The 15058-nt window shown below is 39.7% G+C and overlaps 1 protein-coding gene across 2 annotated transcripts; it reads left to right on the top strand.

Annotated features, from left to right (window-relative positions):
• Nucleotides 1-1702: 1702 nt before the first annotated feature.
• txndc12 (thioredoxin domain containing 12 (endoplasmic reticulum)) lies at nt 1703-14661 on the top strand. Of its 2 annotated transcripts, XM_020518249.2 has the most exons (7): nt 1733-1841; nt 2321-2381; nt 6760-6812; nt 6973-7046; nt 8123-8192; nt 9388-9471; nt 12279-14661. In XM_020518249.2, exons 1-7 carry the CDS (start codon nt 1733-1735, stop codon nt 12356-12358), a joined length of 531 nt encoding a protein of 176 aa, XP_020373838.1. In that variant the 3' UTR covers nt 12359-14661. The 2 variants fall into 2 exon arrangements, with proteins under 2 accessions (XP_048457631.1, XP_020373838.1); XM_048601674.1 differs by lacking the exon at nt 6760-6812 and having other exon boundaries at nt 1703-1841.
• Nucleotides 14662-15058: the final 397 nt, after the last annotated feature.

The raw sequence follows: 15058 nt of genomic DNA, 5'->3' as shown, positions 1-15058 counted from the left end.
CTTCTTGGTGGAGAACACGGCCTCTAGGAATTCCCATGCTTGTCTGTTTGGCCTGTCCTAGGATTCTGGTGTCAGATCTGATCTAAGTTGTGGCTCTCTTAACTGTAAATTTCTTGCTACTACTGCTATTTGTAGTGCTGTGTTATAGCTTCATCACTTTGAGACTTCATTTTTAAATTAGCCAGGTGCTGCTCCTGGTGTGCCTTCCTGCCCTCTTCTTTGTAGCAGAATTGACCTCCTGGCTTAATGGTAATAGTGAGTGAGGGATTTGCCTAGCTATGAGATTACAAATTGTGGCTGCTGATGGCCCACAGCATAGTCCCAAGGTGTTTAGTTTTGAGTCACTAGAAATCTGTCCTATTTAGCATAATATGAGCTTTACACAACACAATGCAATATATCCATAATGTGAACGCAGCGACTTTTGTTTCTAGAATGACTGTGGTCACTCCTATCATTATTGTCATTATGGACACCTGCAACAGACAAGTTGGTGAAGATCAGGCTTCGCATTACAGTTTTTAATGTCAGATAGGGCGGAGAAAAATCTATATTGGTGAAGATGAGGTTAGGTAGTTTATTTCCTCCTGTTAGTTCCCCCACCACCTGCCGCAGACCCAGTCGATCTGTAATATTCTTCAGGACTCAGCCAGCTTGGGCAATGGTGCTGCTACCAAATCACTCTTGGCAATTGACTGAGAATATATTCTATGACATTGTCACTCTCAATGCTTCCTTTCAAGTGGCAACTAGTTTTCAGCATAAAGGAGTACTCATTCATTAGCAGAGGAGTGCTGGAGAAGGGATGGGGTTAGTTGGTGGTAATCAGAAGGCTGTTTCCTTGCTCATGTTTGGTCTGATGTCAAGAGACTTCATGGGGTACAGAGTCAATCTTGAGGACTGCCAGGGCAAATCTTTCCATTGTTTACACTTCTGGTGAGTCTGTTCTGTCAGTGGGACAGGCATGTTGACAGTGGCATCTGGAACATTATCTATAAGGTATGATTCTGTGAGTACTTCAGGTGAAGATGCTGCTTCACTGCTGTGGGACAGCACTCCCAGTTTTGGCACATACCCCTGGATCTTAGTAAAGAGGATTTTGCAGGATTGACAAGGCTGGTTTTTATGTTGTCATGTCCATGCCGAAGTAGTTGCTGGGTAGCCCATCCAGTCTCATGCTTTTGTTTAAACTTAGATGTAGGAAACACAGCAGGTTGTGGAGTGGGCCTTGAACGCACAATCTTCTGACTTGCTGAATCACATGCAGCGAGCCCAGGTCTCTGGATCATCTTGATTTTAATTGTTCCACCATTGGTGGCTGTGCTTTGGATGTTTTACGTTAAAGTGACCGTATAAAAACAAGTTGCTGATTTTAATATGTTGCTTAATATTACCATGCGGAGATTTGTGTATATCAAGTAAATATCTCACGAGCAAAGCACCTAGCTATAGAATTTATTAATTAATTCTTGTACAGTACATTTATATCTTGAGATGTTACCATTTGGACGATGCGTTGAACTGAAGGCTTGTATAGCCGTAGGGTCTAGGCCCGAAACATCAGCCTTCCTGCTCTTCTGATGCTGCTTGGCCTGCTGTGTTCATCCAGCTCTACACCTTGTTATCTCACAATTTAAAACAGAATGGGTTACACGGCGTTCTGATGCGTCAGAAATAGTAAGAACTGCTGATGCGTCACTTCCTCTGAGCTTCTGGCTTCCTTGTGTTACTGATGAGAGGATCGGAGCTGATAATGAATCTGCAAAGGGACTTGTATCTCGTCGTCTTTTGCATTCTTCTGATCTGCTTTCAAACATATGGGAGCGAAAGTCTTGGAAGAGGTGGGTTAGTTTATATTTGTTTTATTTAAACGATGGCTTTGATCTTGTTTAATTGAAAACCGTGGAAACTCAAAAAATCGTTTGGCTATAGTTAATCCGTTTCCTCTGACAATCTTTCTTGCATTCGATTAGTCATTCTGGTCTATAATACCTCTATTTTTGTGTTTTGGACCCAGTCGTTGACCGGAAATGGAGAAGACCTTGATGTATAACAGGTCCAGCGTATCTATAAACAGCAAATAGTTTACTTAATTTCCATTTTTGTCTTCCAGTGTCCCACACCCTGAAGAATTGCCAATGAAAAACACAATCTTTACGCGCACGGTAGTGTGTATAACGAATACCAAACAAATTTAAATGATCCAATTCCATTGAATTGAGAAATTAAAATAACATTGTATGAGGTTTTAGGTGTCGACGTTTGTCTCTAACAATTTGTCAGAGATGGGAATTCACAGGAATGACAACCTTTTTTTCAGGGTTTGGAGACCACATTCACTGGAGAACACTGGATGATGGAAAAAAAGAAGCAGAAGCCAGGTATGCAAAGCTGAGTAGAAACTTCCTGTTCAGCTTGTGACTTGGAATCTGTGATTTTAAACTTTGTATATTTAGTTGGCAATTGACTCTCTTCCTCTTGGAATATCAAAGAGCAAAATTTGTCAGTATGTCTTAATGTGATTTTATAAAAATGTAATTCTTAAATGAAACATAATCAGGTATAACTTTTCTGTCAGCATGCTGTCTTCGTTATGTTTGATTCATTGCCAAATTTGTGGAACATGTAGGTGTTTGAGTTTAATAATTTAGTCTATCTCTAGGAAGAGTTGCAACCAGTAGAACTGGTTATTTTATCATGCCTTTCCTGAAAGTATTATTTCCTGCAGTTTTAAAGAGCTCATTTTTGCAGGTATCTTGCCACAAGGTGTCAGTATTTACCTTTGTAAAAGGAGACCTGTTTTGCACTCATACAGCAATAGTTGCAGTAGGCAAATTTATTGTAAAAACAGTAAGTCTGTGAGATTGTTGACATTTACTACCATTTATGCACAAATCAGACAGCAACTGCATACCAGTTCCAAAAAAGTTACTTTGTGTTTAAGCAACAACTCTGAATGCCAGTAGACTATTTGTCTGTATATAAAGATAACTGAGCAGTTTTTTTTTGCAAACTGTTGACACAGGGTCTGTGGGTCATCAGTGCCAATAGTGGTGTCCCAGAGAAAGGAATTCGGGTGGTATGTTTGAGTGGACAAATAGACTGAACAGGCTAGAGTCGAAATCCATAACTTTCTTGGTTTGGCTGGTTCAGCTGCTAGTTGCCAAAGGAACATATGAATCTCTATTTTATCATTCTGTGGCACCATGACAGTTTTGTTGTAATGCAATGCCCTAGCGATGTCTTTCAATGTAGCTTTTGCTTTTGCTTTTGCTTGTCAGCAGGGGAAAATACATAGGAGCATAATTTTCAAGTTGACTTTTTGATGTAACTGCCTTTCTAAACTACTTTTACAATTTACTTCACTCATGGGCCATGGACTTCATTGGCTGGACCAGCATTTATTTCCTATCCCTAGTTCCCCTTGAAGGTGGTGGTAAGCTGCCTTCTAACTGCTGCAGTCTGTTTGGTGTAGGTACGCCCGTAGTACGTTGGAGATGGAGTTCCGGGATTTTGACCCTGCAGTACTGAAGAAACAACAATATATTTCCAACTCTGGATGGTGATCACCTCGGAGGGGAGCTTTCATGTGTTGGTGTTCCCGTATATCTACTGCCACTGACATTCTAGATGATGATTATACGTTTGGAAAATGCTGTCAAAGGAACCTTAGTAAATTTCTGCAGTTCAAGTTGTAAATAGAACACATTGTTGCTACTGAGCACCGGTGATGGAGGGGATGAATGCTTGTGAATGTAGTGCCAATCAAGTGGACATGTTTCATTCTGAATGATATCAAGCTTCTTGTGAGTTGGAGCTGCACTCATCTGGCAAGTGGGGCGTATTCCATCACACTTTGGACTTGTGCCTTGTAGATGGTGGTCAGGCTGAGGGGAGTCACAAGGTGAGTTCCTTGCTACAAGAATCTTAGCCTCTGACCTTGTAGCCACAGTGTTTATATAACTAGTCCCATTCAATTCCTGGTGACTGGTAATCCTTGGGATATTAACAGTGGGGGAATCAGGTGGTGTTGCAAATGAATGTGAAGGGGTGATAGATTCTCTTGTTTGAGATGGTCATTGTCTGGTACTTGTTGGTATGAATGTTACTTGCCATTTGTCAGTGCAAGCCTGAATATTGTCCAGATCTTGGTGCATTTGGACATGGACCAGCAGCTCCTTTTTGAAGCATTGTGCAGTCATCAGTGAACATTCTCATTTCTCACTTTATGATGGAGGGAAGATCTTTGAAGCAGCTGAATATGGTTGGGCCAAGGACACTACCCTGAGGAATTCCTTTAGAGAAGTGACAGACTCTAACCACCACAACTAATTTCCGTATACCAAGTGTGACTCCAACCAGAGTAGGAAATACCCCCCACCCCAATAACCGTTGACTCCAATTTTGTACGAATTCCTTGAGCCACACTCGGTCAAATGTTGCTTTGATGTCCAGGACAGCCACACTCGCCTCACCTCTGGAATTCAGCTCCTTTGTCCCTAAGGTTTGTGAGAAATTTGTAGCTCAGATTGTGGATGTTGTGGTTGGTTCATTCGCCGAGCTGGTTCATTGTTCCGCAGATGTTTCATTACCCTGCTGGGTAACATCATCAGTGCAGCCTCCAATGAAACACTGTTGTGTTTTCCCACCTGGTATTTAAACTCTGGTGTCCGTAGAGTTGGATTACCTCACTTTTGGTTTTCCCTTGCAGTGGAGTGTATATATAGGGTCTAGCTCTGTGTTGGATGGCTGTAGTGGAGAACCAGGCCTCTAGAAATTCCCGTGCTTGTCCCTGCTTTGCCTGTCCTAGGACCAAACTAGAGGAGATATACCAACTAATAAACAACAATCTCACTGGGATCAAATTTACCAGGGAAGAGGAAAAAAACAAACAGCTCTCATGCCTGGACATCATGGTAGAACGCAGGACCAACGGGGAATTCCTGACGAAAGTACACAGAAAAGCCCCACACACTGACCAAGTGCTGAATTTCAACAGTAACCAGCCCAACAGTCACAAACAAAGTTACATGAAAATACTACTTAAACGGGCAACAACACACTGCAGCAACCCGGACCTATGCCAAAAAGAAGAAGAGTACCTCCTCCCAAGTATTCAAGGTCAACAGATACCCGAACAACTGGGTCAGGCAATGCCTATTACACAAACAACAACAGGAAGATACTGCACGCCCTAATACACTCATCATGCTACCATACGTCAAGAACATATCTGAACTGACCACAAGACTCCTACGACCACTGGGCATCAGAGTAGCACACAAAACCCACATCAACCCTACGCCAACTGTTAACCTGAACCAAAGACCTGTTAGCCACTATGGACAGAACCAACGTTATAATACAAAATTTCTTGCAAAGACTGTGACAAACATTACATTGGACAGATAGGAAGAAAATTTAGCCACAAGAGTACACGAGCACCAACTAGGAACAAAAAGACACGACCAATACTTGTGCATCTCCATCCATATGGATAACAAAAACCACCAGTTTGATTGGGACAACACCAGGATCCTGGGACAAGCAGAGTAGAGAGAAGCGCAGGAATTCCTACTGACCTGGTTCTCCGCTAAGAAGGCCGTCAACAAACACATAGAGCTAGACCCTAGATATAGTCCACTGCAAAGGAAAACCGGAAGTGTGGTAACCCAGCTCAACAGACCCCAGAGTTTAAATATCAGGCAGGAAAACACAACAGTGCTTCATCGGAGGCTGTGCTGATGATGTTACCCAGCAGGGTAATGACATGTCTGCAGAACAACGAACCAGCTCGGCAAGCAAACCAACCACAACATCTTTTGTCCCTTTTTCGAACCAAGGTTGTAATGAGTCAGGACCTGAGTGGCTCTAATGGGACACAAACTGAGTGTCAGTGAACAGGTTATCATTAAGCAAGAGCTGCTTGACAGCAATGTTGATGACACCTTCCATCACTTTTTGATGATTGAGAGTAGAAAGATGTGGTGATAATTGGCTGTGTTGGATTTGCCCTGCTCAACATGTACAGGACATATCCGGGCAATTTTCCACATGTAAATAAAACTGCATGCCAAGACATACATCACTTGTAATGCAGAGAGTCTGTGGCATGAACAGCTGTGATATGCAGCCTTTTCTCATCATCTAATGTATTTGCTAACACCCATTATCACTGGACTGGCATCTGGTATTTTAGTCGTTAAAGTACTAGCTATGAGGTCCTCCAATGGATTCAACTAGTAAAGGCAGTGTACAACTGAATCCTACAAAGAAGGTTCAATTTCTGAACTTTGCTGACCTGCTTGATTTTTGTTTAAACTGAGTTTGCAGTTGACCTTGGTGCTCCTAGATTGAGAGAGAAGAATTAACCATGGTTCCCAATACTGCTCCTTACTCAGTGACCCTTCAAAGAAGGTTTGTGTCTGTCTCTATATCTGACTGGCTGTTGAGTAGGCAGAATAGTTTGCCAGTGGCTTTCAATGTCCAGATTAACACCTGATAAATAGCGTCTGTTATTAACAATGTCTACTGTGTCCTCCTGGATAGATAAAGCAACAATGGTTGCAAAGTAATAGTCATGACACTTGTACAAATTGTGACATTTGTTTGCTCAGTGACATTGATTTAATTTTTAGCTTGCGTTATTTCAAAATTTATTTTAGCTTGATATTCATATGAAAAAGTAGCCATTATGGTGATTAGTCAGGAAATATTTACTCAACAAGACATTAAAAGGCTACTGTTTTATTTTTTTAGTGGCTTACCATTGATGTTGATTATACACAAAAGCTGGTGTGGTGCATGTAAAGGTGGGTTCCAATGTTTGTTTAGAATCTGATTTAAGATTTAAAATTTATTTCTTTCAAATATAAGCCAAATAAATGGACAAATACTCTGGATGCTCTTAAATTCCTTGCCATTGTGGAGAGGTGGAATTGAGTAATTTCTTTTCACTTCTTTTTCTATTAGCGCTGAAACCAAAGTTTGCTGATTCTAAGGAAATCTCAGAAATGGCTCATAACTTTGTTATGGTGAATATAGAGGTAAGAATATCTGTCGCTTAGCCAGATGAAAAGGGTGGAGTGGTAACTGTTATCCAATCCTACAAGATTGCCTGATTAACGCCATAATGTCTGAAGCGTCTGAATTAGGAACCCACTATCATGTAGCTGCTATTTAACTTCCAGGGAGAGATTTTTAAAAAATAGACCTGAAAAATAATATATTTTTTAAAACAAGGCCAAGTAGTGAAAAAAGATGAGGAGAATTCTTCTCGGGGTGGCACAGTGGCTCGTTGGTTAGCACTGCTGCCCCAGCATCAGGGACTTGGGTTCGAATCCACCCCTCAGGCAACATTCTCACCGCACTTCCAAGGGTTTCCTCCGGGTGCTCGGTTTCCTCCCACAGTCCAAAGATGCGCAGATTAGGTGGATTAGCCATGGGAAATCCAGAGTTACGGGAATAGGGTAGGGGCTTGGGAATGGGTAGGATGCTCTTCAGAGGGTCGGTGTGGACTAGATGGGCTGAATGGCCTGCGTCTACACTATATGGATTCTATGATTCTCTGAACTTCTTCAGCAATCAAAACTGGTCTAAGAAGTCACGTTTATATCACTTGTTAGTTACCTACCAATTTTATCAGGTGTGATGTTTTGCTGATTTTCTTCAGTCAGGAATTAACCAGCTGTTTTTCTTTGAGATTATGTAAGCAATAGGCATTCACTGCATATGTCTACAACTTGTTTCGTAGGTGAGCTGAAGACTGCCCAATATATTGCCCATAAATAACTGTCTGTCACCTGTTGTCCTCTCCTATGTATCAATGGGAACATAATATAGGCCTTTTACAATTCTTTCTCACCCCAATTTCAGCATTCCTAAAGTCAATAGACCTGGTCTTTAAGCCTGAGTTGCGAAGATAATTTGAGAAGGGAATCACTTTTGTAACCCTCCTCAAAGTTCTGGAGAAGTTTCAAGATCACTTGCCTTGTAAGAGGATGAAGACTGAATGCAATGTTCTTCTAAATCTGCTCACACAATGTTGTATGGGTTTAAAATAATGTGCTATTTAATATTGAGTAGTGGAAAAAAATGAGAATATTCATTTCTGTTTTTGTAGGATGAGGAGGAGCCAAATGATTCAGCCTTTAGCCCAGATGGAGGCTACATACCTAGGATCTTATTTTTGGGTAAGAAAAAAAGTATCATCTAAGGCTTCAGCTTGGCATGTTTCTGCATTAGCACCGTTGAAGTGAGGAATTCTGGGGGTGGAGGTGCGGGTTTGTCAAGATCTGTGTGAGCTCCCTGCAGTTCTAAACTTCAATGATTTATAATACCATGCAGAATGATCTGTTAAACTTAGGCCTACAATTACGACTTGTATATGTAGAAAATAAAACTTATTTTTAACCAACTTTCTTGACTTAATTACTCCACTACTGGATCTTGTGATGTTGGGTGGACTTGATTGTTAATCTTTAAAAGCGATGATAACACTGTTGACCAGCACTTGGCTCTAAAGTTCATCCTTTTTCAATGCAGAGTTTTTTGCTTGTTTTTCCAATATTAATTTACCATGCTTTTGTGTCATTACGGCACAGAAGGAGGCCATTTGGCCCATCATGTACATTTTTAAAATTTTTTTTTGGAGAGCAAGTCACATCAGCCCCATTCCCCTATTCAATTCTTGCAGCTCTAAGTTTACTTGTCTCAAGTGTCTATCCATTTACCTTTTGAAATTTTATTGTCATGTTTACTTCCACTATCTTCATGATAAGTTGAATTCCAGCTTCTTTCTCAAATCTTGTAGACTTCAAATTTCCATGCACTTGTGCATGGAAGATTCATTGGATGACTCCTTACTCATTACGGTGGTATGAGAATCCTTATCGAAGTAATAATTTATTGCCTATTCATGGTTGCCATTGAGCAAATGGGACTGAGTCTTTGTTTTTAATTATTGCTTCTTCATGTGGTGAAGATAATTTTGATATGCTGTTAATTGGAGTTTGACTCAGCAAAACTGATATTTGGATATTTATGATTAATGGCTCCGTAGTAAACACAAATCAACTTTCTAGAACAAGAAGTCATGAATAAAATTTACCAAATTGCATTCAGCTTTGTTACCATAATATCAGGTAGTTATAGGAACTAATAGTTAAACCGATGAGATTTTTAAAATCTGCTATTGGTTTACTAACATTTGGGGACATACTAACAAATAAATATAGGCGAGTGGACGGATTAAATATTCCTATTTTCTTTGAAGAGTAAATGTTACAATAATCAAATTCTAGCAAGTAACTATTGTTATTGGCCTGTTGATAATTAAGTAATGCTAAATTTCTCTTTAATTTTGTTTTACTATTGATTACATTGTAGATCCCAGTGGTGAAGTTCATCCAGAGATCATTAATCAAAATGGAAATCCCAAATACAAATATTTCTACAGTTCTGCTGACCAAGGTAAGTACACAGCTAATGTTCAGTTGTATCTTCATAGAAACATTTTTTTTTTCTTCCTTTTGTGTCCGTGCCTTGATTCTTGGTGATTGTTTAATTAATTAGTTACACATTCAACCCCCGGCAGCACGGTGGTACAGTGGTTAGCACTTCTGCCTCAGCGCCAGGGACCCGGGTTCGATTCCAGCCTCGGGCAACTGTCTGTGTGGAGTTTGCACATTCTTCCCATGTCTGCGTTGGTTTCCTCCGGGTACTCCGGTTTCCTCCCACAGTCCAAAGATGTGCAGGCTAGGTGGATTGGCCATGCTAAATTGCCCGTAGTGTTCAGGGAGATGTAGATTAGGTGGGTTACAGGGGGATGGGTCTGGGTGGGATGCTCTGAGGTTCGGTGTGGACTTGTTGGGCCGAAGGGCCTGTTTCCACATTGTAGGGATTCTATCATTCTATGAACCTGGGAGAGTGGTCAAGAAGATTTGCAAACTTCTCCTAGCTTGCTACTTTTGCTGGCTTTGTTTGGGAAAGCAGGAGTGATTCTAGGAAAAGATTTAATGTTTTGCTGCCTTAATTGTTGAGTGCTCAACTTTGTGATCAAACTTGTTTGTTTATTTATCGTTTTCTTTATTTATGCATTCACAGGATGAGAGCATCACTGGCTAGGCCAGCATTTATTGCCCAGAGGGCAGTTAAGAGTCAACCACATTGCTGTGGGTCTGGAGTCACATGTAGGCCAGACCAGGTAAGATGGCAGTTTCCTTCCCTAAAGGAAATTAGTGAACCAGATGGGTTTTTCCAACAATCAACAATGGATCTATGGTTATCATTAGACTCTTAATTCCAGATTGTCATTGAATTCAGATTCCACCATCTGCCAAGGCAGGATTCGAACACAGGTGCCCGGACCATACTTGGGTCTCTGGATTAACAGCCCAGTGATAATACCACTAAACCATCATCTGCCCTGTTTATTAATTATGTATTTGTTTATTATTATTTTTTTTTTTTGGCAAGTATGTTAGTGCCCCTACTCAACTCTTTATTGAGGAATTGGGTAACATGAGGCCACTTTGAACATTCTCTTTTCCTAATTCAAAGATGTAATTTTACATCTGCCCATATACTGAGTAAAATTCAGCAACCTGTACACCTTAAATCAACAACGTAACAGTACTATGTTCGTAGTCAGATTAGGTGGAATGTCATCATGGAACTCACGATAAAATAAATATTTGGAGGTGACTGAAGTAGTTGAGATTTTGATTATATCATAAATTTTCTGGTCCTAGTGAAAACCGATATGCTCTCACCGTAGTGCCATGAGCCATCTAGGACTTTTCGCTGTCCTCTATGCTGCTGCATGGTTGATTTACAGGAAGTTTAATTCAGCTAACATATGATTGTCCTTTATCCACATTTTTTAAAAAACTCAATAGTATTTCCGTGGCATTTGTGAGTGGCCAACAAAATTAGGTGCTACCATAGGTTATCTTCTGGTTGAGTTCGAGATTAATCCATGTTACCAAAAAATGAGTTGCTGAATAGTAGTCAGGTCAGTTATAGGATGGCTGTATGGGAGACTTGAGAGACCATCATGTGCCACTGATGGAATTATTTGACGTTGTTGTTTACTCCAGAGAATTTTGTCCTCCCTGGATTTGACAGCTTTTTTTTTTAAGAAGTTGGACTACATATGATGAAATGTCAAAGAAACCATGTAAAACATCCCCAGTGGCCCAGTTGGCAAATGCGCCATATAGGTGTTGACGCAGAGGCAATTTATCTCTGCCTTTTTCAGGGCAATCAGGGATAGGCAATAAAGGCTGTCTTAACCAGCAACTCCTACATCCTATGAATTAATTTTTAAAAATGGTTTGATCCCGACCTGTGGTAAGTTAGTAGTTTCAACTAGTTTGGGAGAAGAAGTTTAAAGCTGTGCGAATAAAATGATCCAGTAGTTCCAACTCTTGATCAGAGCTTACCTTCTAGAATGTGTTTACATGTCAACATTGAACATGGAGGGCGTAGGGGAAGAGGACGGTGTTGTCTTATTTTCACTGGATTTAAAAAGTAACTAGAGACCCAGAGTAATTTTCTGGGGACTTGGGTTCGAATGCCACTATGGTAGATGGCAGAATTTGAATTCAATAAAAATCTGGAGTAAAAGTCTAATGATCAGCATGAAGACACTGTTAAGTGTTGTTAAAAATCCATATGGTTCACTAATGTCCTTATGAGATGGAAAACTGCTATCCTTCCCTGGCCTGGTCTATTTGTAACTCCAGAGCACGGCAATGTGGTTGACTTATAACTACCCTCTGAACTGGTCCAGAGAACCAATAAGTTCAAGAGCAACAAATGATGAAACAGTAGTGCCTATGTCCCATGAATAAATTAAAAGTATATGACTGTGGGATGCTCTGTGCAATGAAAAAGCTTGTTAATCCTCCCTTTGAAACCTTGCATTTTAAGGCCCACCCTAATGGTCATTCTTCCAGAAGGATAGATCAAGAAGATGGAAAAGATGATAATTGAAATTAATTTTTAATAACAAACAAATTAACCTTTCAAATTTAACTGCCATTTAAAAGCTCTTGGAACTTGTAAATGTCCATGTAATTGTAATACCTGGTGAACGGAGAGTTTTCATCAGATTTGACTAGTAGCGTGCATAAGATGAAAATCCTAAAATATATTTTAAAAGTAGATGTTACTCATTTGAGGACTCTTTCCAAATAGACTGAGGTTACCAATTTTTGTCTCTTATGATTTGTGTTAACCTTTATTAATCTTTTTTTTTCTGCTTTTAAATATAGTGGTGTTTTCCATGAAGGAAGCCCAAGAAAAGCTGACTGGTGATATAGCTACAAAACATCGCTATTCAGATGAATTTTAGGTTAACCAACCACTGGCGTCTTATGTTTCTGACGAGAGTGCTTTAGAGCCTTGTCTGAAGTCATTTATTGATTTTATTCTTGTATTATTTCACTGTTAAATTTTGTGTATTAACTTTTTTTTAACTTCCTGAATAAATCCAAAAGTATAACATTGAAGACTCTCATCTTTTGGGAAATCACATCTGCACTGTTGTGGGATAGCTTACCAATGTTAAATAAATTGCATTATTTCAACAGGCATTAATTTCTGCCTTCTGGTTCCTCTATTGGGTAACTAATTTTAGCCACTCATCTACCTATTTATATTTTTCACTTGTCTGCAAATTGTCCCTCCAATCAGTCAGGAAATGGATGCCTCCATGTGGGTTGTAATGTTAGGTGACATTCTGAATAATTATTTGTTCAGTGAAACAACCTTAGTCATTGACAAACAAATGATTGGTGCTCAAAAATTATCATCGTGCAGTACAAAAAAATGATCTGCTTGTTAGAATATTGTCAGTGTATCATGTATTTGCCATGGATACTTGCTACCTTTTCCTCCGGGCTAAAAATACCTGGACACAGGTTATCAATTACTTCTTCAAGCAACTTATTTGGGGAATTTTACTTGAATAGCTTGAGAAAGGTCTGTCAACATTTCTCTCCCACTTCCCGATAGTGACGTTTGTTCAAACTCACCATGTGAGAACTTGAACTTGCACGTCAGTTGATACTTTAGATGGTAACTCTGAATCCTGCATCTTAATTGTTCATTTGTAAAATCATGTGCAAATGTGATTTTCAGTTTAAGCATCTGTTCTTGTATAGCCACAATGCTTGTAATTACATTATTGTGTTTTTAATTTTAAAGGCACTTAATGTTCTGCTTTTTAAAATCTTCCATCTGCCTTTTTTTTTAAAAAGCAATAAAGGATTTGGCTGTATGGGTATGGGACCGTGGAATTTAACAGCATAGGGGAGTCCTTTGATCTAACATCCTTGTAGAGAAGACGCCTGATGGCAAACAGACATGGGAAGGGGAAGAAATGACCATTGGTGAATTCTTGATGTGTATCAGCAGTGAAGGAAAGGAAGACATGAGTCCCATAGCACTGCTAGGATCATGCTCTCCATTCTGAGCAGTGAAAATTTCTAACTTTCCAATCACTTTAACTAGAACAATTCTTCTGCTAAAATAGCAGAGGAATTTCAGATTTTATTAACTTAGAGAATTGTAGGGTTATGTTTTTAATATTTTCCTCACTTAATTCTTTACACCTCTGAAATTTAAAATTATTGTAGATTTATAGATAAGCAGGCCATTTGACCCATTGAGTCCACATCACCCGTCTATTAGAGCATCCCACCTCAACCCTGCATTTCCCATGTCCAATCCACCTAACCTGCACATCTTTGGACTGAGAGGAAACCAGAGCACCCGGAGGGAAACCGTGTAGACGTGGGGAGAACGTGCAAACTCCACGTAGACAGTCGCCCAAGGCAGGAATCAAACCCGGGTCCCCTAGTGCTGTTAAGCAGCGGTGCTAACCACTGAGCCATGATTTTTTTATGGGTGTTGCTTTGCTTTATTCTGGCAATTAGAAGAATTCCAAATGTCAGTACCTGGATTTGTCCAGTGGTATGGGAATTCTGAATAGCTGGGAATTTCTATGAAAGTGACAAGCTTGGATGCATGACCGCCTTTATGGATTCCAACCATAAATATTTGTGGTTATTTACACACTACTTTTGCATTTTACGTTGCTTTCCATAGCTTCAGCTGTGAGAAAACGTTTTCTTAGACATGCTATTTCTTTAGGCAGAATGAGCTTTGTCATGTTTAATGGACATGCTTAATAGCAGTTATTTATGATGTAGAAAGTTTCCAAATTTTTAATGGAATTTTAGCCTTTTGGATTCTGTAATGGGGTGGTCTTATCCAACTATACCCGTACCTGGTCTGTCAACAGTGGTACCATATTGTACTTGTATCTGATGAATTTGGAGACGAGCTACTATAATGAATTATAAAAGTAGAATTGAAGTCTAATAAAGAAATCAGTGTAATTTCTGTACTTATAAACTGTCTAAAATTTGATATGCCTTCTGTATTGTTTGAGACAAATGAGATCAGATCAGATCAGATCAGACCAGACAAATCAAAGCTCCCTTGTTGGCCTGTGTGAAGTAATTCCTTTAGCCTTTACTTTAGTGGTACATTGTAATGCAGAAAATTAATTGGAATTGAACTAAATGTTTTCTGTACATATTTTTGATACAGCTTCTGGAATGGAAAAAAATATAAAATTAAAAAATTTCAGATAGTTATCTGATTGTTATTTATCCACCCACACTTTTAGAATTTTATCTAACCACTCTTTAGGGTGGAGCTTTACACTTGCACCCAACAGCCTCCGTCCTCAACATGAAAGCCATCAAGCTTGAATTGCAGTCAATATTGAAACTTCCTCTTTCTAACCTTTGAATTCAACACTGTTGACAGTGGTACAGGCTCAGATTATGTAACATTGGTTAAGTGTTAAGGTTGAGAGATAGTAGGAACTGCCGATGCTGGAGAATCTGAGAGAGCAAGGTGTAGAGCTGGATGAACACAGCAGGCCAGGCAGCATCAGAGGAGCAGGAAAGCTGTAACACTTTTTTTTTGTTCAAGTCACAAACAACTGCACAAAGCCATTGTGCATTAAACAATTTCCCAA

Source organism: Rhincodon typus, chromosome 10 (assembly GCF_021869965.1).
Source record: "Rhincodon typus isolate 14 chromosome 10, sRhiTyp1.1, whole genome shotgun sequence".
Taxonomy (NCBI): Eukaryota; Metazoa; Chordata; class Chondrichthyes; order Orectolobiformes; family Rhincodontidae; genus Rhincodon; species Rhincodon typus.
Note: the sequence above shows the minus strand (reverse complement) of the source record. Positions and strands in the feature narration are given on the sequence as shown.